This window comes from Cebus imitator, unplaced genomic scaffold (assembly GCF_001604975.1).
Source record: "Cebus imitator isolate Cc_AM_T3 unplaced genomic scaffold, Cebus_imitator-1.0 Scaffold48, whole genome shotgun sequence".
Lineage (NCBI taxonomy): Eukaryota > Metazoa > Chordata > Mammalia > Primates > Cebidae > Cebus > Cebus imitator.
The window spans coordinates 7,034,045-7,053,376 of NW_016107363.1; the positions used below are offsets into that span (position 1 = coordinate 7,034,045).

The 19,332-nt window shown below is 37.2% G+C and overlaps 1 protein-coding gene across 9 annotated transcripts in view; it reads right to left on the reverse strand.

Moving 5' to 3' along the window:
* LOC108303546 (sarcolemma associated protein) overlaps window positions 1-19,332 on the reverse strand; it is a 171,425-nt gene that overhangs the window by 10,232 nt on the left and 141,861 nt on the right. For 5 of the 9 annotated variants that reach the window (XM_017527466.2, XM_017527463.2, XM_017527460.2 and 2 more), the window contains 5 exons: window positions 11,707-11,829; window positions 10,568-10,642; window positions 7,142-7,462; window positions 6,566-6,683; window positions 2,307-2,478 (listed from right to left, as the gene is read on the reverse strand). In XM_017527466.2, coding sequence (XP_017382955.1) covers window positions 2,307-2,478; window positions 6,566-6,683; window positions 7,142-7,462; window positions 10,568-10,642; window positions 11,707-11,829 — 809 coding nt within the window. The remainder of the gene's footprint in view (window positions 1-2,306; window positions 2,479-6,565; window positions 6,684-7,141; window positions 7,463-10,567; window positions 10,643-11,706; window positions 11,830-19,332) is intronic. The other 4 variants (XM_017527465.2, XM_017527464.2, XM_037738096.1 and 1 more) reach the window with 1 other exon arrangement.

Genomic DNA, 19,332 nt, shown 5'->3' on the forward strand with positions numbered 1-19,332 from the left:
AGATGGAGTTTCACTCTGTCACTCAGGTTAGAATGCAGTGGCACAATCTCGGCTCACTGCAACCTCCACCTCCTTGGTTCAAGTGATTCTCCTGTCTCAGCCTCCTGAGTAGCTGGGATTACAGGCGTATGCCATCACACCCGGCTACTTTTTGTATTTTTAGTAGAGACAGGTTTTCATCATATTGTCAGGCTGGTCTTGAACTCCTAACCTGCCTTGGTCTCCCAAACTGCTGGGATTACAGGTGTCAGCCACTGCGCCCGGCCAAGATTTCCTTTTTGCATGTACTTTTTATTTGTGAAATATTCATATAAAAGCTGCCACACATGTAAATTTCAGTTTGTGGAACAAAGGTCATCTATTGCAGCCTTGCTTTGGATATCATTTTTGCTCCATCTTGCTAACTCTCAGGTGACAAACGAGCTTGGTCCTGATTAAGAGGGAAATATCACACCATATTACCAACACCTTGGTTGTTCTTCATAAAAAGAATCTTATCTGGGCTTGCTTAGCTTGTCATCTCTTAGCCTGTTACAACGCTGAAAATACATAATTAGATACTGTGCATATTAAGCATGATTCTGTGAAAGAAAGGAGAACAAAGGGGAAATGTTGAAGGGGAATATGTGTGCATTAATAAAAGGCAATAATTCCTTTGCAGTGGATTACTTCAAACATGAAGACAGAGATAGGAATCTCATTAAAGAACATTTTAGTTATAGTATATAGCTATAACTAAACTATAGTATATAGTATCCAACATGTTGACATCTGGACAAACAGAAAGAGCAATTTCACATTACAAAGGAGTGTGATGAGTACACATCATTTCACAATGGAAACCAGTGAACAAGAAAATAGAAAAGAAACATACCAACAAGATCAGACATATTTTTAAATGTGCTGCATTTAATGCAATCCAAGACTATCAACAATTAAGATGCTGTGACAACATGCCACTGCCATTTGTGGAAACAGTTAAAGCATTTTGCACTGATTACTCAGTGACCACAAACAGGCAAACAATTAATGCAACAAAATGGCTAATGCGTTCATAGTAACATACAACAGAATAATCTTCCAACCACAGCATTCTTCCCAGAGTTTGAAAGAATTATGGCATATGGACTGGAAGGACACAAAGTGCTTACAGTATTAAATACCAAGATATTTACTTTGGCACAAAATTTGTGTTCCAACCAAATAAAATGAGATTTCTTCTAAAACACATATCTTTAGTAAGGTAAAAACGAACACATTACAAAATTGATATGTCCACAAGAAATTAAAAAAATTTTACAGTATTTTTTCATTAGGAACAAACATAAAGACAGAAGAAAAGCAATCATTGCCAAATTTAGGAAACTACAAGGAAAGAAAAGTGCAAAGAAAAACTGCATTGATTAAGCAGATCTTCTAGAAACAACTTTGGGAAAGTTCATTTAATATTAAAGACAAAGAGTTGTCTTCAGCTTCCTTCTAATTCATAAAGAATCCTTTTAAGAAAGTCTACAACTGGGGTGGTCCTTGATCTACAGATCAAGCTGTATCAGCCTTCCTCATCTCCCGAGCTGGCCAGGAGTCAATGCAGGGAGTGGTATGAGGCCAGCAGGACTGAAGGCAGCTCTTACTGCCCTGCTGTCAACTTCAAGGCTTTGGGAAGTGAAATATACTTATCTTGCTCAGGAAGAAATTGGGTAGGGTTTCTGTTCCAAAGTCAACCTTTATGACTTCAACACAAATTTTTAAAAAGCACTACTCAAGTCAAGGTTTTAAGCAGAATGACATGAAAAGTGAGCATGCACATTTATGAATAAGGTGAAAAGGGGGTAGGAGGAAGAAAATAAAAGGCCACAGAACATGTGTCTGGTTGGCTGCCTGGCTATTAGGCGAATTTTAGTAACTTGTCAGGCCATTATTTACCTGAGGGGTTCAGACAGCATTATATTATGGCCTCAGTTTGCTTTCCAAAAGTATTCTAAGTTACATACGATATTCTCTTTCAAAGTTAAACAATAAATCGAGAGACCTGGTACAAAGGGTTTCTCATATAACTGAACTTGTAGAGAAAAATTAAAATGTAGTTTTGTATATTCATATTTTTGAGACCAACCCTATTGAAGAATTCTCTCTATATGGACCATAATACGCAGCTAGAAATCACCAAGCAGAGATGTTCCAAGTATCAATTTTGTGATGGGTAATGTGACTTTCACTTGCCTTTATTTCTAACTAGCATGGATATCTGATTTGCTTTTGGCTTTAAGTCCAACCATAATTGGGCTTATAATGTCTTTTCGCTTTACCTCTTTCTGTACATCCTTTGCTTGGTTTTCAGCCTTACTGAGAAGAGTTTTTAAATCAGTTGAATCCCGAAGATGCTGTTCTTTCAAGGATCCCACTTGATTCTCAAGCTCTTTCCTAGACATCTGAAGGATGCTGAGATCACTGGTAAGCTCTAAACTCTGCTTCTGAGAACTGCAATATAAATATTGACAGATAGTTATTCACAGGTAGAAACTGGATACAGAAAGAAGTCCAATTTCTTATACATTTCACTAGAAGGGACAGAGTGGATTTCAGAGAAAAAAAGAAAAGTATAAAAAAGAATGAAATATTTTCATTCAATACGCAAAAGGCATCAAAACACTAAAAAAATGCAAGTTTAAAGGTGTATCCCATCAAATATACACAAAGCTTGAAAATTAAAAAAAAAAATAGAAGGTAATTAACTGTATATTTTGTTGTATCAAATTGTATTAATTTTATAATAAAAAGTTTCAGTGTAGGTCTTCTACAGGAAAAGAATACAAATATTTCAACAATTTCTCCTAAGTTTAAGTAATTGACAAATAGAATGGGGATCAGAAACTTAAAGCTTAGGAGCCACTGCCAACTCAAGTAAAGATAAACCTATTCAAATGAGAAGACACACCAAATTAAGAAAAGAGCATAAGACAAAGAAGTAGGAGGCTGAGTTCTAGACACCCCCAGCTCTGCTACTGTTTAGCTGGGGGATGTTAAGCAAGTCACTTAACTGGTACATTTCATTTACAGAGTAAACATTTTCTGAGCTCTTAGACCTGTATTAGGTACCATGTTATATAGACATAACTAATACAAGGACAGTCTCAGTGTCCTTCACTGCCAAATAACAGGATTGAACTCATTAACTTCTGAGGCTGCTTCCAAGGCTAAATTCTATGATCACTTTTTTTTTTTTTTTTTTTTTTGAGACGGAGTTTTGCTCTTATTTCCCAGGCTGGAGTGCAATAGCATGATCTTGGCTCATCACAACCTCCACCTCCCAGGTTCAAGTGATTCTCCTGCCTCAGCCTCCTGAGTAGCTGGGATTATAGGCATGTGCCACAATGCCTGGCTAATTTTATATTTTTAGTACAGACAGGGTTTCTCCATGTTGGTCAGGCTGGTCTCAAACTCCTGACCTCAGGTGATTCACCTGCCTCAACCTCCCAAAGTGCTGGGATTACAGGTGTGAGCCACCGTACCCAGCCTATGAATTCTTCAATTACAGATGTTCCTACTAAATTAAAATATATTGATGCTTTCTTTTTTTTAATTTTTCTTTGTTTTACTGCAAGATATATTGATGCTTTCTAAAGTCAAATATAAAGATGGTATATCATTATTTTCTTTTAATACTGAGGATTAAGATTTACTTTTTTTTTTTTTTGAGATGGAGTTTCACTCTGTCACTCAGGTTAGAATGCAGTGGCACAATCTCGGCTCACTGCAACCTCCNTTTAGTAGAGACGGGGTTTCACCATGTTGACCAGGATGGTCTCGATCTCTTGACCTCATGATCCACCCGCCTCGGCCTCCCAAAGTGCTGGGATTACAGGCGTGAGCCACCGTGCCCGGCTATGATCACTTTTATAATTTGATGTTAAAAAAATCTGACTTAAAATATATGAGGAGAACAGCTTGATATGTGTGAAGAGAAATTCCTTATTCAATTCCTTCTTCCATAGCCCAGACAACAGAGAATAAAAGGTCTGTATAGTATAGCTGTGTAAGGGAATTTGGCTCCACTACATAGCTATAGGAGTATAAGGTTTTCAAGGTGACACTTTTACATCTTTCAAAATGGATCAATCAAAAATCACACTCACTACTGTAACTGAACTACTATAGAGTCTGAATCCTGTTCTGATTGTATGCTTCACAGATTCTTTGGAGTGGGTCTGATGTTGTCAAGCCAATACAGCTAGGAATTAAATGACACATAAGACCCTGTAAAGGAAAACTAGCTTCTAAATACTGCTTAAATGCTGGGGAGTCTTATCAAGTAAATTTGGGGCATCAGAAAAGTTTAAGAAAAAGAACTAATCTGTCTTAAATACTTTAGGTGAGTTTAGGCAGATTATTTGACCAATGATCTAATATATTCCACCTTTCCGGGGCCTAATATTTTTAAACCATATGCTTCTACTCACAAGGAGTTTGTAGGCTTGCCTTTCAACACTTAAAACTTGAAATAACTGAAAACAGCCTTTAATAATCTGCCAGATTCCAAGTAATCACATCTTTAAAATAAGGGATCTAACCTGAATCTTTAATAAAATATCAATAATTTCAGAACAATAATAACTAAGATAAGCAACACTGGCAAAAAAATGGGTATTTCTTGCTTGGCAGATTATTAAACTAAACAGTATTAATATCCTAATGTATTCTAAATGTAAAGAACTTGGGTATCTGCATCATAATCTTACGCACACTTCATACCAAACAATTTATCCAAATGTGCTGTCACACAGAAAATCAATTCATTCCTTATTTTATTTATTTATTCTTTTAAAGACAGAGTCTTGCTCTGTTGCCCAGTTTGGAGTGCTGTGGTGTGATCACAGCTCACTACCTTTGATCTCCTGGGCTTAAGTGATCCTTTTGCTTCAGCCTTCTAAGTAGCTGGGATCATAGGTACATGCCACTCCACCCAGCCTCCTTAATTTTTATATATAGGCCAGGTGTGGTGGCTTACACCTGTAATCCCAGCACTTTGGGAGGCCAAGGTGGGTGGATCACTTGAGGTAAGGAGCTGAAGACCAGCCTGGCCAACAGGATGAAACCCCATCTCTACTAAAAATACAAAAAATTTAGCTAGGCGTGATGGTGCATGCCTGTAATCCCAGCTACTCAGGAGGCAGAGGTGGAGGTTACAGTGAGCAGAGATCATACCACTGCACTCCAGCCTGGGCAACTGAGCATGACTCTACCTCAAAAAAAATAAAATTCCATATAGATATATATGAGATGTGTATATATATCTCATGTATATTTCATATATGATATATATCACACACATATATATATATATATTTATAGTCTTGACCTTTATTTTGTCCCATTCATATTTTGAAATTGCTTTTATAAAGTTTTACATGTTATAAACAAAGTAAAACATTTGTTTTTATTTTTAATTATGTTTTCTTAAGACAGGGACTGGCTCTGTTACCCAAGTTGGAGTAAAGTGGTGTGATCATGGCTTAGTGCAGTCCCCACCTCCTGGGCTCAAGGAATCCTCCCACTTCAGCCTCCTGAGTAGCTGGGACTACAGGCACATGCCACCAGGCCAAGCTAATTTGTTGCATTTTTTGTAGAGATGGAGTTTCATAATGTTGTCCATGCCTGGCCAGAATAAACCAATTTTAAACTTAAATATGGTAAATTCCACTAAATTTGCTGGAATAAATCTAATGCATTCACTGATTTGCTTGTAAAGTATTAGATTCTAGAAAGATTTAACAAGTTTCAGAGAATTCTTGGTCTTATGTATTATTATTCTTCATATAACCCTATTTGAAATTCAGAAAATTAATTTCTATCTTTCAATAGTACAAATTCCTCTTTTGTTCTGTTGGCTTGTTTGATATAGGATTTGGTTCTGTCAGCCAGGTTGGAGTGCACTGGCATGACTGTGGTTCACTGTAGTCTTGACCTCCTGGGCCCAAGCAATCCTCTCACGTCAGCCTTCCCAGTAGCTGGGACTACAAGCATGCGCCACTACACCCAGTTAATTTTTGTATTTTTTTGTAGATACAGGGTTTTGCCACGTTGACCAGGCTGATCTTGAACTCTCAGGCTCAAGGGATCCTCCCAAAGTGTTGGCATTACAGGTGTAAGCCACCGCACCCAGCCTTACAAATTCTTCATCACAGTCACTTCCTGATCACCCTTACTAAAAGAAGAGATCACTGGTGTGAAAGAAAAGCAATTGGTATTTAAAAGTCATTAATTTATAGGGCAAGTTCAACTATGAATTACAGACTTCTGTTGTTTGTTCAGGGTTTCCTTGGGACATTTAATGAATCGGTATTCCATGAATACAAGGAAAGGACATGCAGGATAATGGTGGTGGCAAGAAAAAAAAAAAAAAAAAGCTTAAGTATTTATTCAGTATGGTTAACCTGCCAAATAGCCAAACAGAGACTGGCTGAACATTTACTCCTGAAAAGTATTTAAATATTAAAATTAAATTTAATTTAGATGAAAATTTAAGTTAAGGAAATATTTATATCTGAAAAACAGAGTTCTTGCATACTTGTGCAATTCTTTTTCTTGCCGTTGCAGTTCTGATGATAGTGAAACATTTTCCCTTTTTAGAGAATGGCATTCAATTTCCAATGCATTCCATTCCTTTCTCAACTTCTCCAGTTCACCTAAAATAGTCCCAAAACATATTTGTTAATACAGAAATATAACTTCCATAATATTTCAAAGGATAAAGAAAAATATTTCAGAGAAGAACATCACTTTTCTCCTTAAAAGCATGTACATTTTACATGGTTAATTATTTGATTCCTGTTACTTTGCATGTATACCTCAAGGAGTGATATCAGCTTGTATTTGAATAGTATTTTTTTCGACTTCACTTTTATAAGGCAAGCAATTTTTAACAATTTTAAAATAAAATATAAAACTGTAAAAATATAAATTTAAGTAGAACTTGCAGACCTGAAAATACATTTTTAGTTCCAATATAGAAACACTGGATTATACAACTGATTGATATCAAAGAAAAAAAAGTCTGCAAAACCTGCATGGTGTTTTTTTTAAACAAGTTATGAAGTTATCAATGTCAAAAGTTAAGAGTTTTATGTAAAATACATTTATTCACCTTGCAACCTTGTTGCTTCCTCTCTCTGCTGGTCTTCACACTGTTGACATCTAAGCTGAAAACTGTTTTGCAGACTCGTGATTTCTTTCTCATATTCAGATGCTGCTTTCCGCCACCGCTCAAGCTCAGCTCTCACCTTCTTAAGCTCTTCTTGTAAAGAGGCAATGTCAGTGTCCCGCTCAGAGGCAGCCTTTTCTGCTGCTTGATGAAGGAGCAAAATTTCATCTTGGGCACTAAGCAATTCATCCCTAGTACTTGTGATTTCTCTGTCCTTCTCCTCCCGGAGATTCTCAATATTGATGTGTAACCTCTGCAACTGGGCTGCAAAAGTATATCCATCATTTTCTCGGCCCATTGGAATTAGAAATAAAAGAACAGTCCATACAGGTTTGTAGTTAATGCATAGCCTGGGTTATCAGAGCTGTTGCTTTTGATTAAAGTGTATAAAAAATCCACATTTGATGCAGAAAGTGTCAAAATACAGATATCAAAGAGGAAAAAAAAACCAGTGATCTTTATCTCCCCAATACACAGAAAACTACTTATAACATTTTGGTATTTATCCTTCTAGATTTTTTTCTATACATTTATACACATATAAAAACAAACATTAAATAGGGAGTGATCATAATATATACAGTGTTCCCCATCCTTCAGTTGATGAAATTTTTTTTTTTTTTTTTTAATATTCAGGAGAGAGCTGGAGTATGATGAAACTCTTTCAACAAAAAATAGTTATGGTATATATAACTTATTTGCCCAACCCTTTATTTTTGATATTTTAGGCTGTTCAGTGTTTAAACACTTTATTCCATGTTATTTTTTTTTTTTTTTTTTTTTTTTTTTTTTTTTTTTTTTTAGGGTGAATCCTATGTGTAGAATTGCTTGGTCAAATGGTAAGCATTAAACAGTTGATGCTCTTGATTAATTTTTCTATTAAAATGTCAATTCTTTAAAGATGCCTTTTCTGATGAGTTCTATAAAAAAACAGCCCACTGTTGTTCTCTGGCTCTTTACCCTGCTTTATTTTTCTTTGAAGTCCTTATTGGACATCATATTATCTATTAATCTGCTTATTGTTTATCTTTTCTACTAGACTGTATACCTCATGTGTGTAGGACATTTGTTTTGCTCACGGCTGTCAAGTACTGGGGATATCCCAATATCTGACATAGAAAACAATCAAGGATTATTGGTTGAATTAATGAGTTAATAAAATTAATGAATACCACCTCATTGAAGCGGCAAATATATATATTTAAAATATCTGGTTTTGTGCTCATGACCCAAACCGGAAACAACTTGTATAAAATCAGACTTGGTGGGCTGGATGTGGTGGCTCACACCTGTAATCCTAGCACTTTGGGAGGCCAAGGTGGGTGGATCACCTGAGGTCAGGAGTTTGAGACCACCCTGGTCAAAATGGTGAAACTCCATCTCAAAAAAAACCCAAAAAACAAACAAAAAAAAGCTTCGTGCAGAATAAGAAAATTAATATTGGTTACCATATTATAAGGAAATTGTAGATTTAAAAAGTTTCAAAGGAAAATAATTATAAGAGGATTTAGTGGTGGGAGAAAGGGAAGTTGCTATGTAAGTAAACATTAAGAAGATATTAGACTTTCTAAGTTTGTAGGAAGGACTGAGAGGTAATAAGTTTGGAATCTGAAAGGGCACAATGGCCAGAAATGATCATGATTTGTTGATACAGCTGTGAAATACATATGCTGGCACTACGGGGCACTCAATGATGCCTGGGCAAGACAGGTTTAAAACAAAGGCAGCACTATATCACAGAACCTTTAGGAAAAATTGCCCCTACACAGTCTAGGATGAAAATAGAGATTCAAATCAGATTTATACAAACTAATGGGTAATGGTATTAAACTACAATAGGAGTTTTAAGAGCTTTCAATTTAAAAACACATATGACAGGCTGGGCATGGTGGCTCACGCCTGTAATCCCAGCATTTTGGGAGGCAGAGGGGGGCGGATCATGAGGTCAGGAGTTTGAGACCAGGCTGACCAATATGGAGAAACCACATCTCTACTAACTAAAAATACAAAAAATTAGCCGGGCGTGGTGGTGCATGCCTGTAATCCCAGCTACTCGGGAGGCTGAGGCAGGAGAATCACTTGAACACGGGAGGCGGAGGTTGTGGTGAGCCAAGATACAGCTATTGCACTCCAGCCTGGGCAACAAGAGCGAAACTCTGTCTCAAAAAACAAAACAAAAAAATTTACCACATACGACATAACTTAGAAATTCTAATTTTAAATAATTCAAATGTCTCACTCAAAAAACAAAACCAAAAAGACTAGTTTTTCTCTGGGATATTTTTGGGCAAGTATCTTGGGTTTCATACAATGACTCTTTCTTCTCTTCTGAATAGTGACTACTTGTCTATTTAATTTCTTCCCCACCTATTTCTCAAGCTAAAATTTTAAGACATTAGCTCCTTCTTTGACAAGAAGACAAAAAAATTTAGGAATTTTACAATGGCATGGGAAAGGAAGACCTCTCCTGAGTTATACAATCTCCTCATAATACACCAGGAGCTCCAGCTGGAAGTCAACACTTGACAGGCAGAGGTCTTTCTGGAAATTTCTGTAATGACCCTGTGATAGCCCAGACAAAGAAATAGCAAAATTGTGATAAGAAGAATAGCCATTATCAATGAAGTCAGTGCAGAGACCATTATCCTATTCCATGTGATATATAATTTTTCTTGAAATACAAGTGTGTTGTGAGCATTAGATGTCAATACATCTACACGAGCAACTAATATATACACATACCAGCAAGCTCAAAGTGCTGATGCACAGAGTGGCTCAAATAGATTTCCTATCCAAAGGCCCTCTGTAGGAACTCATGACATAACCCACAAAGTGACAGTCTTACCAACTCCAAATCTCCACCTCTGCTTTTTCTACTCTGTCTAAATACTGGAGTACTGGACCATCTTCCCTGGAATTTTCTTAAAAAAATAAATAAATAAAGCTCCACCAAGAGCTGTTAAAATGTGAGGTTCTAGAGAATCAAAGCCATGATTAATGGGGACTCTCTGCTTTCTTACTTTCCATTCCTTTTTTTTGAGATAGAGTCTTGCTCTGTCTCCTAGGCTGGAGTGCAGTGGTGTAATCTCAGCTCACTGCAACCTCTGCCTCCTGGGTTCAAGTGATCCTCCTGCCTCAGGGGAGGTGAAATTACAGGTATGTGCCACCATGCCCAGCTACTTTTTGTATTTTTAGTAGAGACAGGGGTTTGCCATGAGGGCCACGCCGGTCTCGAATTCCTGACCTCAGGTGATGCATCCAAATGCTGGGAATACAGGCATGAGCCACTGTACCGGGCCTCTATTCCTTTTGAATCACTAAAAACAAACACACAATAACTATCTCAAATAGCCTTGGGGCCTTCCATACCTTGAAGAACCTGTATTTGTTTAGTGGATTCCTCAACTTGATTTCGATATGCTTTTCTTTCTTCTTCCAAAAGAGCTAAATGTAAAAACACGGTATCTATTAATAGTTTTGTGAATTAATGAAAGTATTGAGTTGAGCAGATAGAAATTTCTTTTAAAATTCTCTCCTAAAAGCTAACTGAAAGAAACAAAAGTTAAGGAGCAAATATTATCAGTATTAGTAGTTAGTTTAAAGATTTTAGGAGCACAAAACTGTAGTGAGTAATAAATCTATTCAACTGAGTAGTAGACTTTTCTGGACCTGGGACCACCAAGATAATATGTTCTTTCCTTAACATGACAAGCAGTCTTCACAATTGTTAATCAGCATTTGAACTTAAATTTTTAAAAAGACTTAAAATTCTCATATTTACTGCCAAGCACATAGTAAACACTAAACTAAATAATTGCTGTATACTAAATATTTTTTCATTGTAATTTAATATATCGGCCTGGATCCTCCAAAAGGTTCAAGTTAAGTGAATACCAATTCTAATTTCTTTGAGAAGCAGGAAAGAAGTAGTAACAAGAAGTTCCCAGTTCCCACCTGGGATTTAAATCTTCCTACTAGGCAGGAAGGCCATCTTGGAGAACATGAGGACTCCATAGGTCATTCACTTTCTCATTTTAAGACTCTTTTGAGTTACTAATTGTCTGCAACTAGGTAGTTACTGTGAATGATACAGAAATGCAAGCTCTAGGGAACTGTACAGATGCCACCGGCTTATGACACTACGGATTAAGTGAGCTACTAGAAAAGAAAGTGGCCAGGACATTAGCTAACATTAGTTGTAACTAAAATTTAGAAATTTGAGTTTTCCTTTTGTTTTACTTAATATGCAATTAACTATTAAGATCTCTCAATTAGTAAAGATCTTACTTGATTTTCACATCAATAGTGTGAAGGTAGAGCAACTGTAACCCTTCTCATTTTACTGACCTGAAACACAAGTTTAGAGAGGTCAAGTAAACATAACAAGATCACATATCTCATAAAGTTGTGAATCTGAAACGTGCCTCCAGACTCCAAGTTTGGGACCATCCATTTATATTGTGCTGCCTCCACACATCCCTAAAGAGCCAAAGTAATCTTGATCTCACCTTGAAGTTCAAAGCATTTTTGTTTACTTGTTCTAGCTAGCTCCTGGGCTTCGATCAATTCCTTTCGAAGATGCTGTATTTCTTGTTTTGCCTCAATTTCTGACTGTGCACCCTGCGAGTCATCTGACAAAAACATGTTTATTTCAAAAGCAAGAGTTAGTATCACACTATAATCTCTACAATAAAAGACTGGTAATCTCTTTCATGTTTACACATACATAGTTAAACAACAGAATCACTGAGTTAAATAAAACTTAGAAGCAAACTCTAGTAAGCATTTTAGTAGTTGGGAGAAAACACAAATACGGTTATATATATAAGTAATCATGGTGATGACACTATAAAATATATGTTAACATAAATTATATATTCACAATTTAGCATCAAAACAAATAATTACAGTGATAGATTATAATTCATTGCTTATTAAGACTTGAAATTCAGTGAGATGAGCAAAATGCTATTCTTCTTCATCATTTTGAAATTTCTTGATAACCAGTCAGAAAAATTTTACTTGGAACTTAACTGAATATGGATAACAAAAATAAACTCTTCGTCAAAAAGCAGCTAAATTTTAGCACATTATCCTTATTATGAAACGCAAAATAAAAACTAGGCTGAAAGCTCTACTGAGCCTACTTTGTCATCACCTTTCCCCCAACACACACATATAACAAATATCTGGGCTGGGCCCGGTGGTAACGCCTGTGAACCAGCATTTTGGGAGGCTGAGGCGGGCGGATCACAAAGGAGGTCAGGAGATCAAGACCAACCTAGCTAACATGGTGAATCCCTGTCTCTGCTAAAAATACAAAAAATTAGCCAGGCGTGGTGGCACCTGCCTGTAGTCCCAGCTACATGGGAGGCTGAGGCAGGAGAACTGCTTGAGCCCAGGAGGTAGAGGCTGCAGTGAGCCGAGATCACGCCGCTATACTCCAGCTTGGGCCACAAAGCAAGACTTTGTTTCAAAAAACAAACAAAAACAAAACAAAACAAAACAAAACAACAAAATATCTGCTGAATATATTAAATGATGATGTAACCTAAGTGGTTTCACTGAAATAAATTAAATCCAGCATTCTATTTCAAATATGCCCCTTCCCCTAACCTCCTTCCTCTCCAGTCGCTCTGCTCTTTTTTCATTATATTAAAACTTCTGCTACTGAACACTGCCTGTAATAAACATATCATCAGGTAAGCCATATTCTTCTAGTGTATTCTATTTGAGTATCACTTTGGCTTATAAGTACCTCAGCATAATAACTTCAATCCATCAAAGAAGAGCTAAGAATAACTTTCACAATATAATTACAATAGGTTTTGGAAATTACATATACATACTTTCATATTCATAGATTATATCCTATTTTTCTCTCTAGAAAAATTTTATTCTAGGTCAGGCATGGTGGTTCATGCCTATAATCCTAGCACTCTGGGAGGCTGAGGCAGGCAGATTACCTGAGGTCAGAAGTTTGAGAACAGTCTGGGCAATATGGCTAAAACTCGTCCCTACTAAAAATTAGCTGGGTGTGGTGATAAGAATCTCTAATCCCAGCTACTCAGGAGGCTGAGGCACAAGAATCCCTTGAACCCAGAAGGCGGAGATTGCAGTGAGCCAAGATCACACCACTGCACTCCAGCTTGGGCAACAGAGCAAGACTCTGTCTCCAAAAAAAGAAAAAAAGAAAAAGGAAAAAAAAAAATTGATTCTGGATTCATCTACTCTAGTCAACCTGTTAATTCTTCCTTCAAAAGGTCTTTTGTCCAGGGAGGGGGCATGGAGATAAAGAGAGAGAGACTTTACAGAGACACTGTTGCATTAGCTACAAAACTCTCACAGCTCTTTCATCACTATCCACTGGAGTCTGCAAAGGTCCTGGCCCCCATTTCTGGATTTGTCATTATGTAGAACAATGCTCCTTTTTTAATAAAGGAATATTTAGGAGAGAAGCATCATAATGCCTACATCTTACATTCAAGTGGTCTGACAAAAACATTGACATTAATTCTTCAAGTAGATATTTTCCTTGTTCTGTGATAGAGTTTTCCAACCTTAACACTATTGACATTTTGGGCTGAATAAAATCTTTGCTGTGGGACTACTCTATGAATTGTAGGATGTTTAGTAGTTTTCCTGGTCTCTATCCATTAGATTCAGTAGACCCTCACCGTACCCCACCCCCCAGGTCACAACAACTAAAAATGTCTTTAGATATTGCTGAACATCCCCTGGGAGGTAAAATGTCCCACGTTGAGGACTATTGTTCTATGTTAATAATTTGATAACCAAGAAAAAAAAATTATACACACGTTTCTTTTTTATAAAAGCACTGGCTATTAATTCTGAAACAACCTTCTGGGTATTCTAAAAATGCTCAAATAAATATATTGTAGATAAAGGAAGCCACTTTTCTCGCTGTTGAAGAAGAGAATTACAGATATGAAAATAGGTAAGATAGAATTAATCCTCTGGGTCGTGCACAGTGGCTTACACCTATAATCCCAGTACCTTGGGAAACCAATGCAGGCGAATCACTTAAGGTAAGGAATTTGAAACCAGCCTGGGCAACATGGTAAAACTTTGTCTCTACTAAAAATACAAAAATTAACTGGATTTGGTGACGCACACCTGTAGTACCAGCTACTCGGGAGGCTGAGGCAGGAGAATCGCTTGAATTTGGGAGGCGGAGGTTGCAGTGAGGCGAGATCATGCCACTGCACTCCAGCCTGGGCAACAGAGTGAGACTCTGTTTCAAAAAAAAAAAAAAAGGAAAAAGGAAAAGAAAAAAAAGGATTAATCATTAATCCTCTGGTGTAGGGTATGAACTTGAATAAATCTGAAGTTATACATATAGAAATATAGATATGTGTCCAACTGTACACACACACACATGCACAGACACTAACACTTCTTAAGTCTGTCCACTGAGTGGGGCTAGAAGTAATTATACACCAGTAGCAATGAGAACACCAAACATTTAGATCTTGGTTTCTCTTTTTTTGAGACAGGGTCTTGCTCTGTTGTACAATCTAGAGTATAGTGGTGCCATCACACTTCACTGCAGCCTCAACTTGACCTCCTGGGCTCAAGCTATCCCCCTTCCTCAGCCTCCTGAGTAGCTGGGACCACAGGCATGTGCTACCATGCCCAGCCAAAATTTTTAATTTTTTTGTAGAGATGGGGTCTTGCTATGTTGCAACAGGCTGATCTCAAACCCCTGGGCTTAAGTGATCCTTGGCCTCATAAAGTGCTGGGATTACAGGCATGAGCTACCATGCTGGGCCATGTCATAAAGAACATTACTGAGAAAACTGTCAAAATGTGAACAAGGTATATGGATTTGGGAATAGTAATGTACCCATGTTAATTTCTTAATTTTGAGAATTGTTTGGTGGTTACATAAGAGAAATAAGAAATGCGCACTGAGGTATTTAAGCATAAAGGCCATCATGTCTGTAACTGATTCTTTGTTTTGTTTTCTTTCGATTCGAGACAGGGTCTGCTGTTGGCCAGGCTAGATCAGTGTCACAATGTCTACTCACTGTAGGCTCTACCTTCTGGGCTCAAGCAATTCTCATACTTCAGCCTCAAGAATAGCTGGCACTTAGCCAGACATGTACCACTGTGCCTGGCTAAGTTTTGTTGTTTTTTGGTAGAGACAGGGTCTCACTATGTTGCCCAGGCTGGTCTTGAACACTATATACTGTTTGATCACAGAAGTGGAGATGCCAAAAATCTTTACAAATTAAGCTTAATAAACACAGAGAGGCTGGGCGTGGTGGCTCACGCCTATAATCCAAGCACTTTGGAGGCCAAGGCAGGCAGATCACCTGAGGTCGGGAGTTCAAGACCAGCCTGACCAACATGGTGAAACTCTGTCTTAAAAAAAATAATAATAATAAACACAGACATAATAATCTAACTATATTCAAACTAATTGAGTACTTAGTATGCAGATCCTCTTTCTAGAAAACCAAGTACCTTATTATTATTTTTTAAATCAAAGATTAATGAGCAATTCTTTCTGTGTAAACGTTGATCAAGGTCTCATTGTAATCGTATAGTTGTGTGGGAAAATGCATTATTAGCTTATTGTGGCTTGGGTCCAAAGTCATTTTATCTAAATATGTAAGTCACATGGAAATAAATGTTATTTAAGAGTAACTAATATAAGTTGTAAAGATTAACAGAATCTGTTTTTTCCTTAACACGAATTGTGTATCTTTAGGACTGCCTGGTATACAGTCTGGGCCAGGGGCCAGTTTTTCTCAGACCAAAGCTAAATCCTGTAAATTCATACTATAAATGAACTGACTAAATTAACCAGCCCTGGCCCACAGAATACCTACCTACATAATATCCTAAAATTAAATTTAGTGTTACAAAATATCTTTAAAAGCGTGACTGGAGATTCAACTTAAACTCTGACCTTTGCTCTAAATATATTTAAGACACACTGAACCACTTGGTAAAGGGCCATATCAAAGAATTTTTTTTCCCAAATTCTATTTTGCAGGTGCATGCTTGCGAAAGGCTGATCTAGCCAAAACATAGGTCATGTCATCAACTGATAAAAGTAACCTGGCAAGTGGATGTGTCCTCTTTCCATTATCACTCTTCCCTTTAGTTGCAGGCTTGGTTGATGAGAATAACCTTTGCAATGCAGGAAAATCATCTTTCCATTGTGGATATGTGTGGCCATGTGAAACAGTCTCAGGTGGCAGTCTCTTATTGTCAATTCTTACCCCTTTGCCACTCTTTCTGAACTGCCAGGTTCATTTCAATAGCTGGATCTTTTACTTTCCCTATTGCTCTCTTTCACTAGAAATTCCCTCTGCTACCACTGATCACCCCTGTGCAGAGAATTTCCAAACCTGGTTCCTGTTTTCTGTCTATAGCCTCCTTGTGTATTTTATCTTTGTACCTCTCAGGTCAATAAAACATCAGAGAAATAAAAGAAAATGACTTGTTGGTTCTAGTTTCTGTTCTGCACATCCAGCTTCACCTCTAGTTTCTAGGGTGACCATACAAAACTGGGACATCTTTGAATATGAAAGAGAGCACTTTTGATGATAATTATGCTAGGACAATAGGCATAGATGGTTCCAGGCAAACTCATAGTCACCCTTCCTGTTTAGCGTGTGCCAAATTAAAACCACTACAGCCGCCACCAGGACACTTTTTCTTCCAGAAACAAATATTTGTTAATTTTCAGTCACTCAGGGTCAAATCCTGGAGTTACGGCTGACTTTCATCTCTCTCCCATATATAGTGTCTCAGGCCAATGGATTCTAGATAAGATTACCAAGGGAGAGATAAAAGATAAGAATAACAGGGCCTCAGGTGGGTTTTGTTCTCTTAAATTTCCACAGTAATTACCCTAGTTCAGACTCTCAATTGATTAAGCCTCCTGATGGCTCTACTTGTAGCCTCTATCTACACCGTTTCATTCAATAAACCTCCCCCAAGTACAGATCTGATCATATCATTGCTGTGCTCAGAAGCCACTGAATTGTCATAATGATCACTCCACCTTACAAAACAAAGGATTATGTGAACAAACTTTAATTATATTTAGCAATCCTCAAACCCAACCAGTATGATCTAGCTTGTGATTTTTAATATTTCCTTTTTCTAAGAAGGAAATATTCTTTTATCTACTCTTCTTGTAATCCTACTCATTTAAAAATATTTTACAGATGTAAATTTAAAAAAATCTATAACATCTTTAGACAATACTAAAAAGAAATAATACCTATAATACTATAATCACACTGGAAAAAAATGAGCAATTTCTTAATTGCTTGATATCCAGTCAGTATTAACATTTTCCATTGTCCCAAATTTATTTTACAGTTGAATTGTTGGAATGAAGATTCACACAAGGTTCATGCATTGTAGGTTAGTTGACATATCTCTTAAATCTCTCTTAATTTATAGGATTTCCCCAATCCCCTTTCCTTTTTTTCCCCTTCTAATTTAATTGCTAAAGAAGCTGGGTTGTGTGTCCTGTAGAATCTTCCACATTCTGGATTTTGCTGGTTGTCCTACAAATTGGCAATCATACAGAAATGCAAGGGAAGTCTTAGAAGTTCTTTCATCTGCCGGGCGCGGTGGTTCACGCCTGTAATCCCAGCACTTTGGGAGGCCGAGGCGGGTGGATCACGAGGTCAAGAGATCGAGACCATCCTGGTCAACATGGTGAAACCCCGTCTCTACTAAAAATACAAAACATTAGCTGGGCATGGTGGCGCATGCCTGTAATCCCAGCTACTCAGGAGGCTGAGGCAGGAGAATTGCCTGAACCCAGGAGGCGGAGGTTGCGGTGAGCCGAGATCGCGCCATTGCACTCCAGCCTGGGTAACAAGAGCGAAACTCCGACTCAAAAAAAAAAAAAAAAAAAGTTCTTTCACCTTAACTTTAATCAAGGTTAGGGAAACTCTGACCCATCTTCATCAATGGCCCCTGAAGCAATTACTAACAGCATCTTCCCACAGCAACCCCCACTCCATGCATCTTATATTTTCCAGTCTTTTTCCTACATCTTCTCCCTTCATTACCTCTTCCTTGAGTCTGACTTCCTAGGCTATATTGTGAATGCTTTTATAGATACTGTTTAGTGGTACTCATGGATTAAAAGTATTTGTTCCTGATATCTGCCAAAGTAACAAACAAATAAATGCATTACTAATTAGCAAAAATCCATCACCAACAGCTCCTTGTTCCTAAATAATGCAGGAAATAATTTTAAAACCCTACAATCTTATTTAATTAATAAGGAGTTACTCAGAGTGCTTCAAGACATAGGTCCGATTTTATCAGTCACCATCATTATCATGATCACTGTCTTCATTATGGTGGTTAACACTTTAGTTCCCAACACCATGGTAAATGGTCCATGCACACTCTCTCATTCAATCTTCACAATAATCCTACAGATTTCTCCAATCTAATACATGAAAAAGCCCTGAGTCACAGAGGGGTTAAGCAATTTGCCAAGGACATATTACAAACAAATGGCAAAGCCATGACTGAACCCAGAGTTCTTTGACTCTCAGCTTTGTGGCTAGTGTTACTTTCCTAATGCTCTTGTGGTTTTATAATTTTAATGTAAGAGGACTATTATTCATTCATTCATTGAATATCTGAGTTTTACTAAATACCTGCATTGTGGTAGGTAATGAGATAAAAATCAAATTTAAAACAGACTTACAAAAATCAGAAAAGCACTAATAATAGTTGAATACAATTAACACAATCATAAACACTATAAATCAATCTTAAATTGGCAGTTAAAAAGATTTCTGGGAACACTGCATGCCTATACCAAAACATCTCATGTACCCCATAAATGTATATACCTACTATGTACCTACAAAAATAAAAAACAAAATACAACAAAAACAAAAAAAGAAAAAAATAATTTCTGGGAGAGTTCTGCAGTATGAAAGACCATAAAGAGGGCTACTTTTGTACGGGTATGTTCATTACTCATTTACCTCCCTTCTTTTGTTTCCACGTTCCCATAAAGGCCCACAGAGTCTGACATTGATTCTTTCAGTACCAGTAACTACACTTTATACCATAATGGTACTGCATTTCCGAGATGAGATTTCTGGACCATA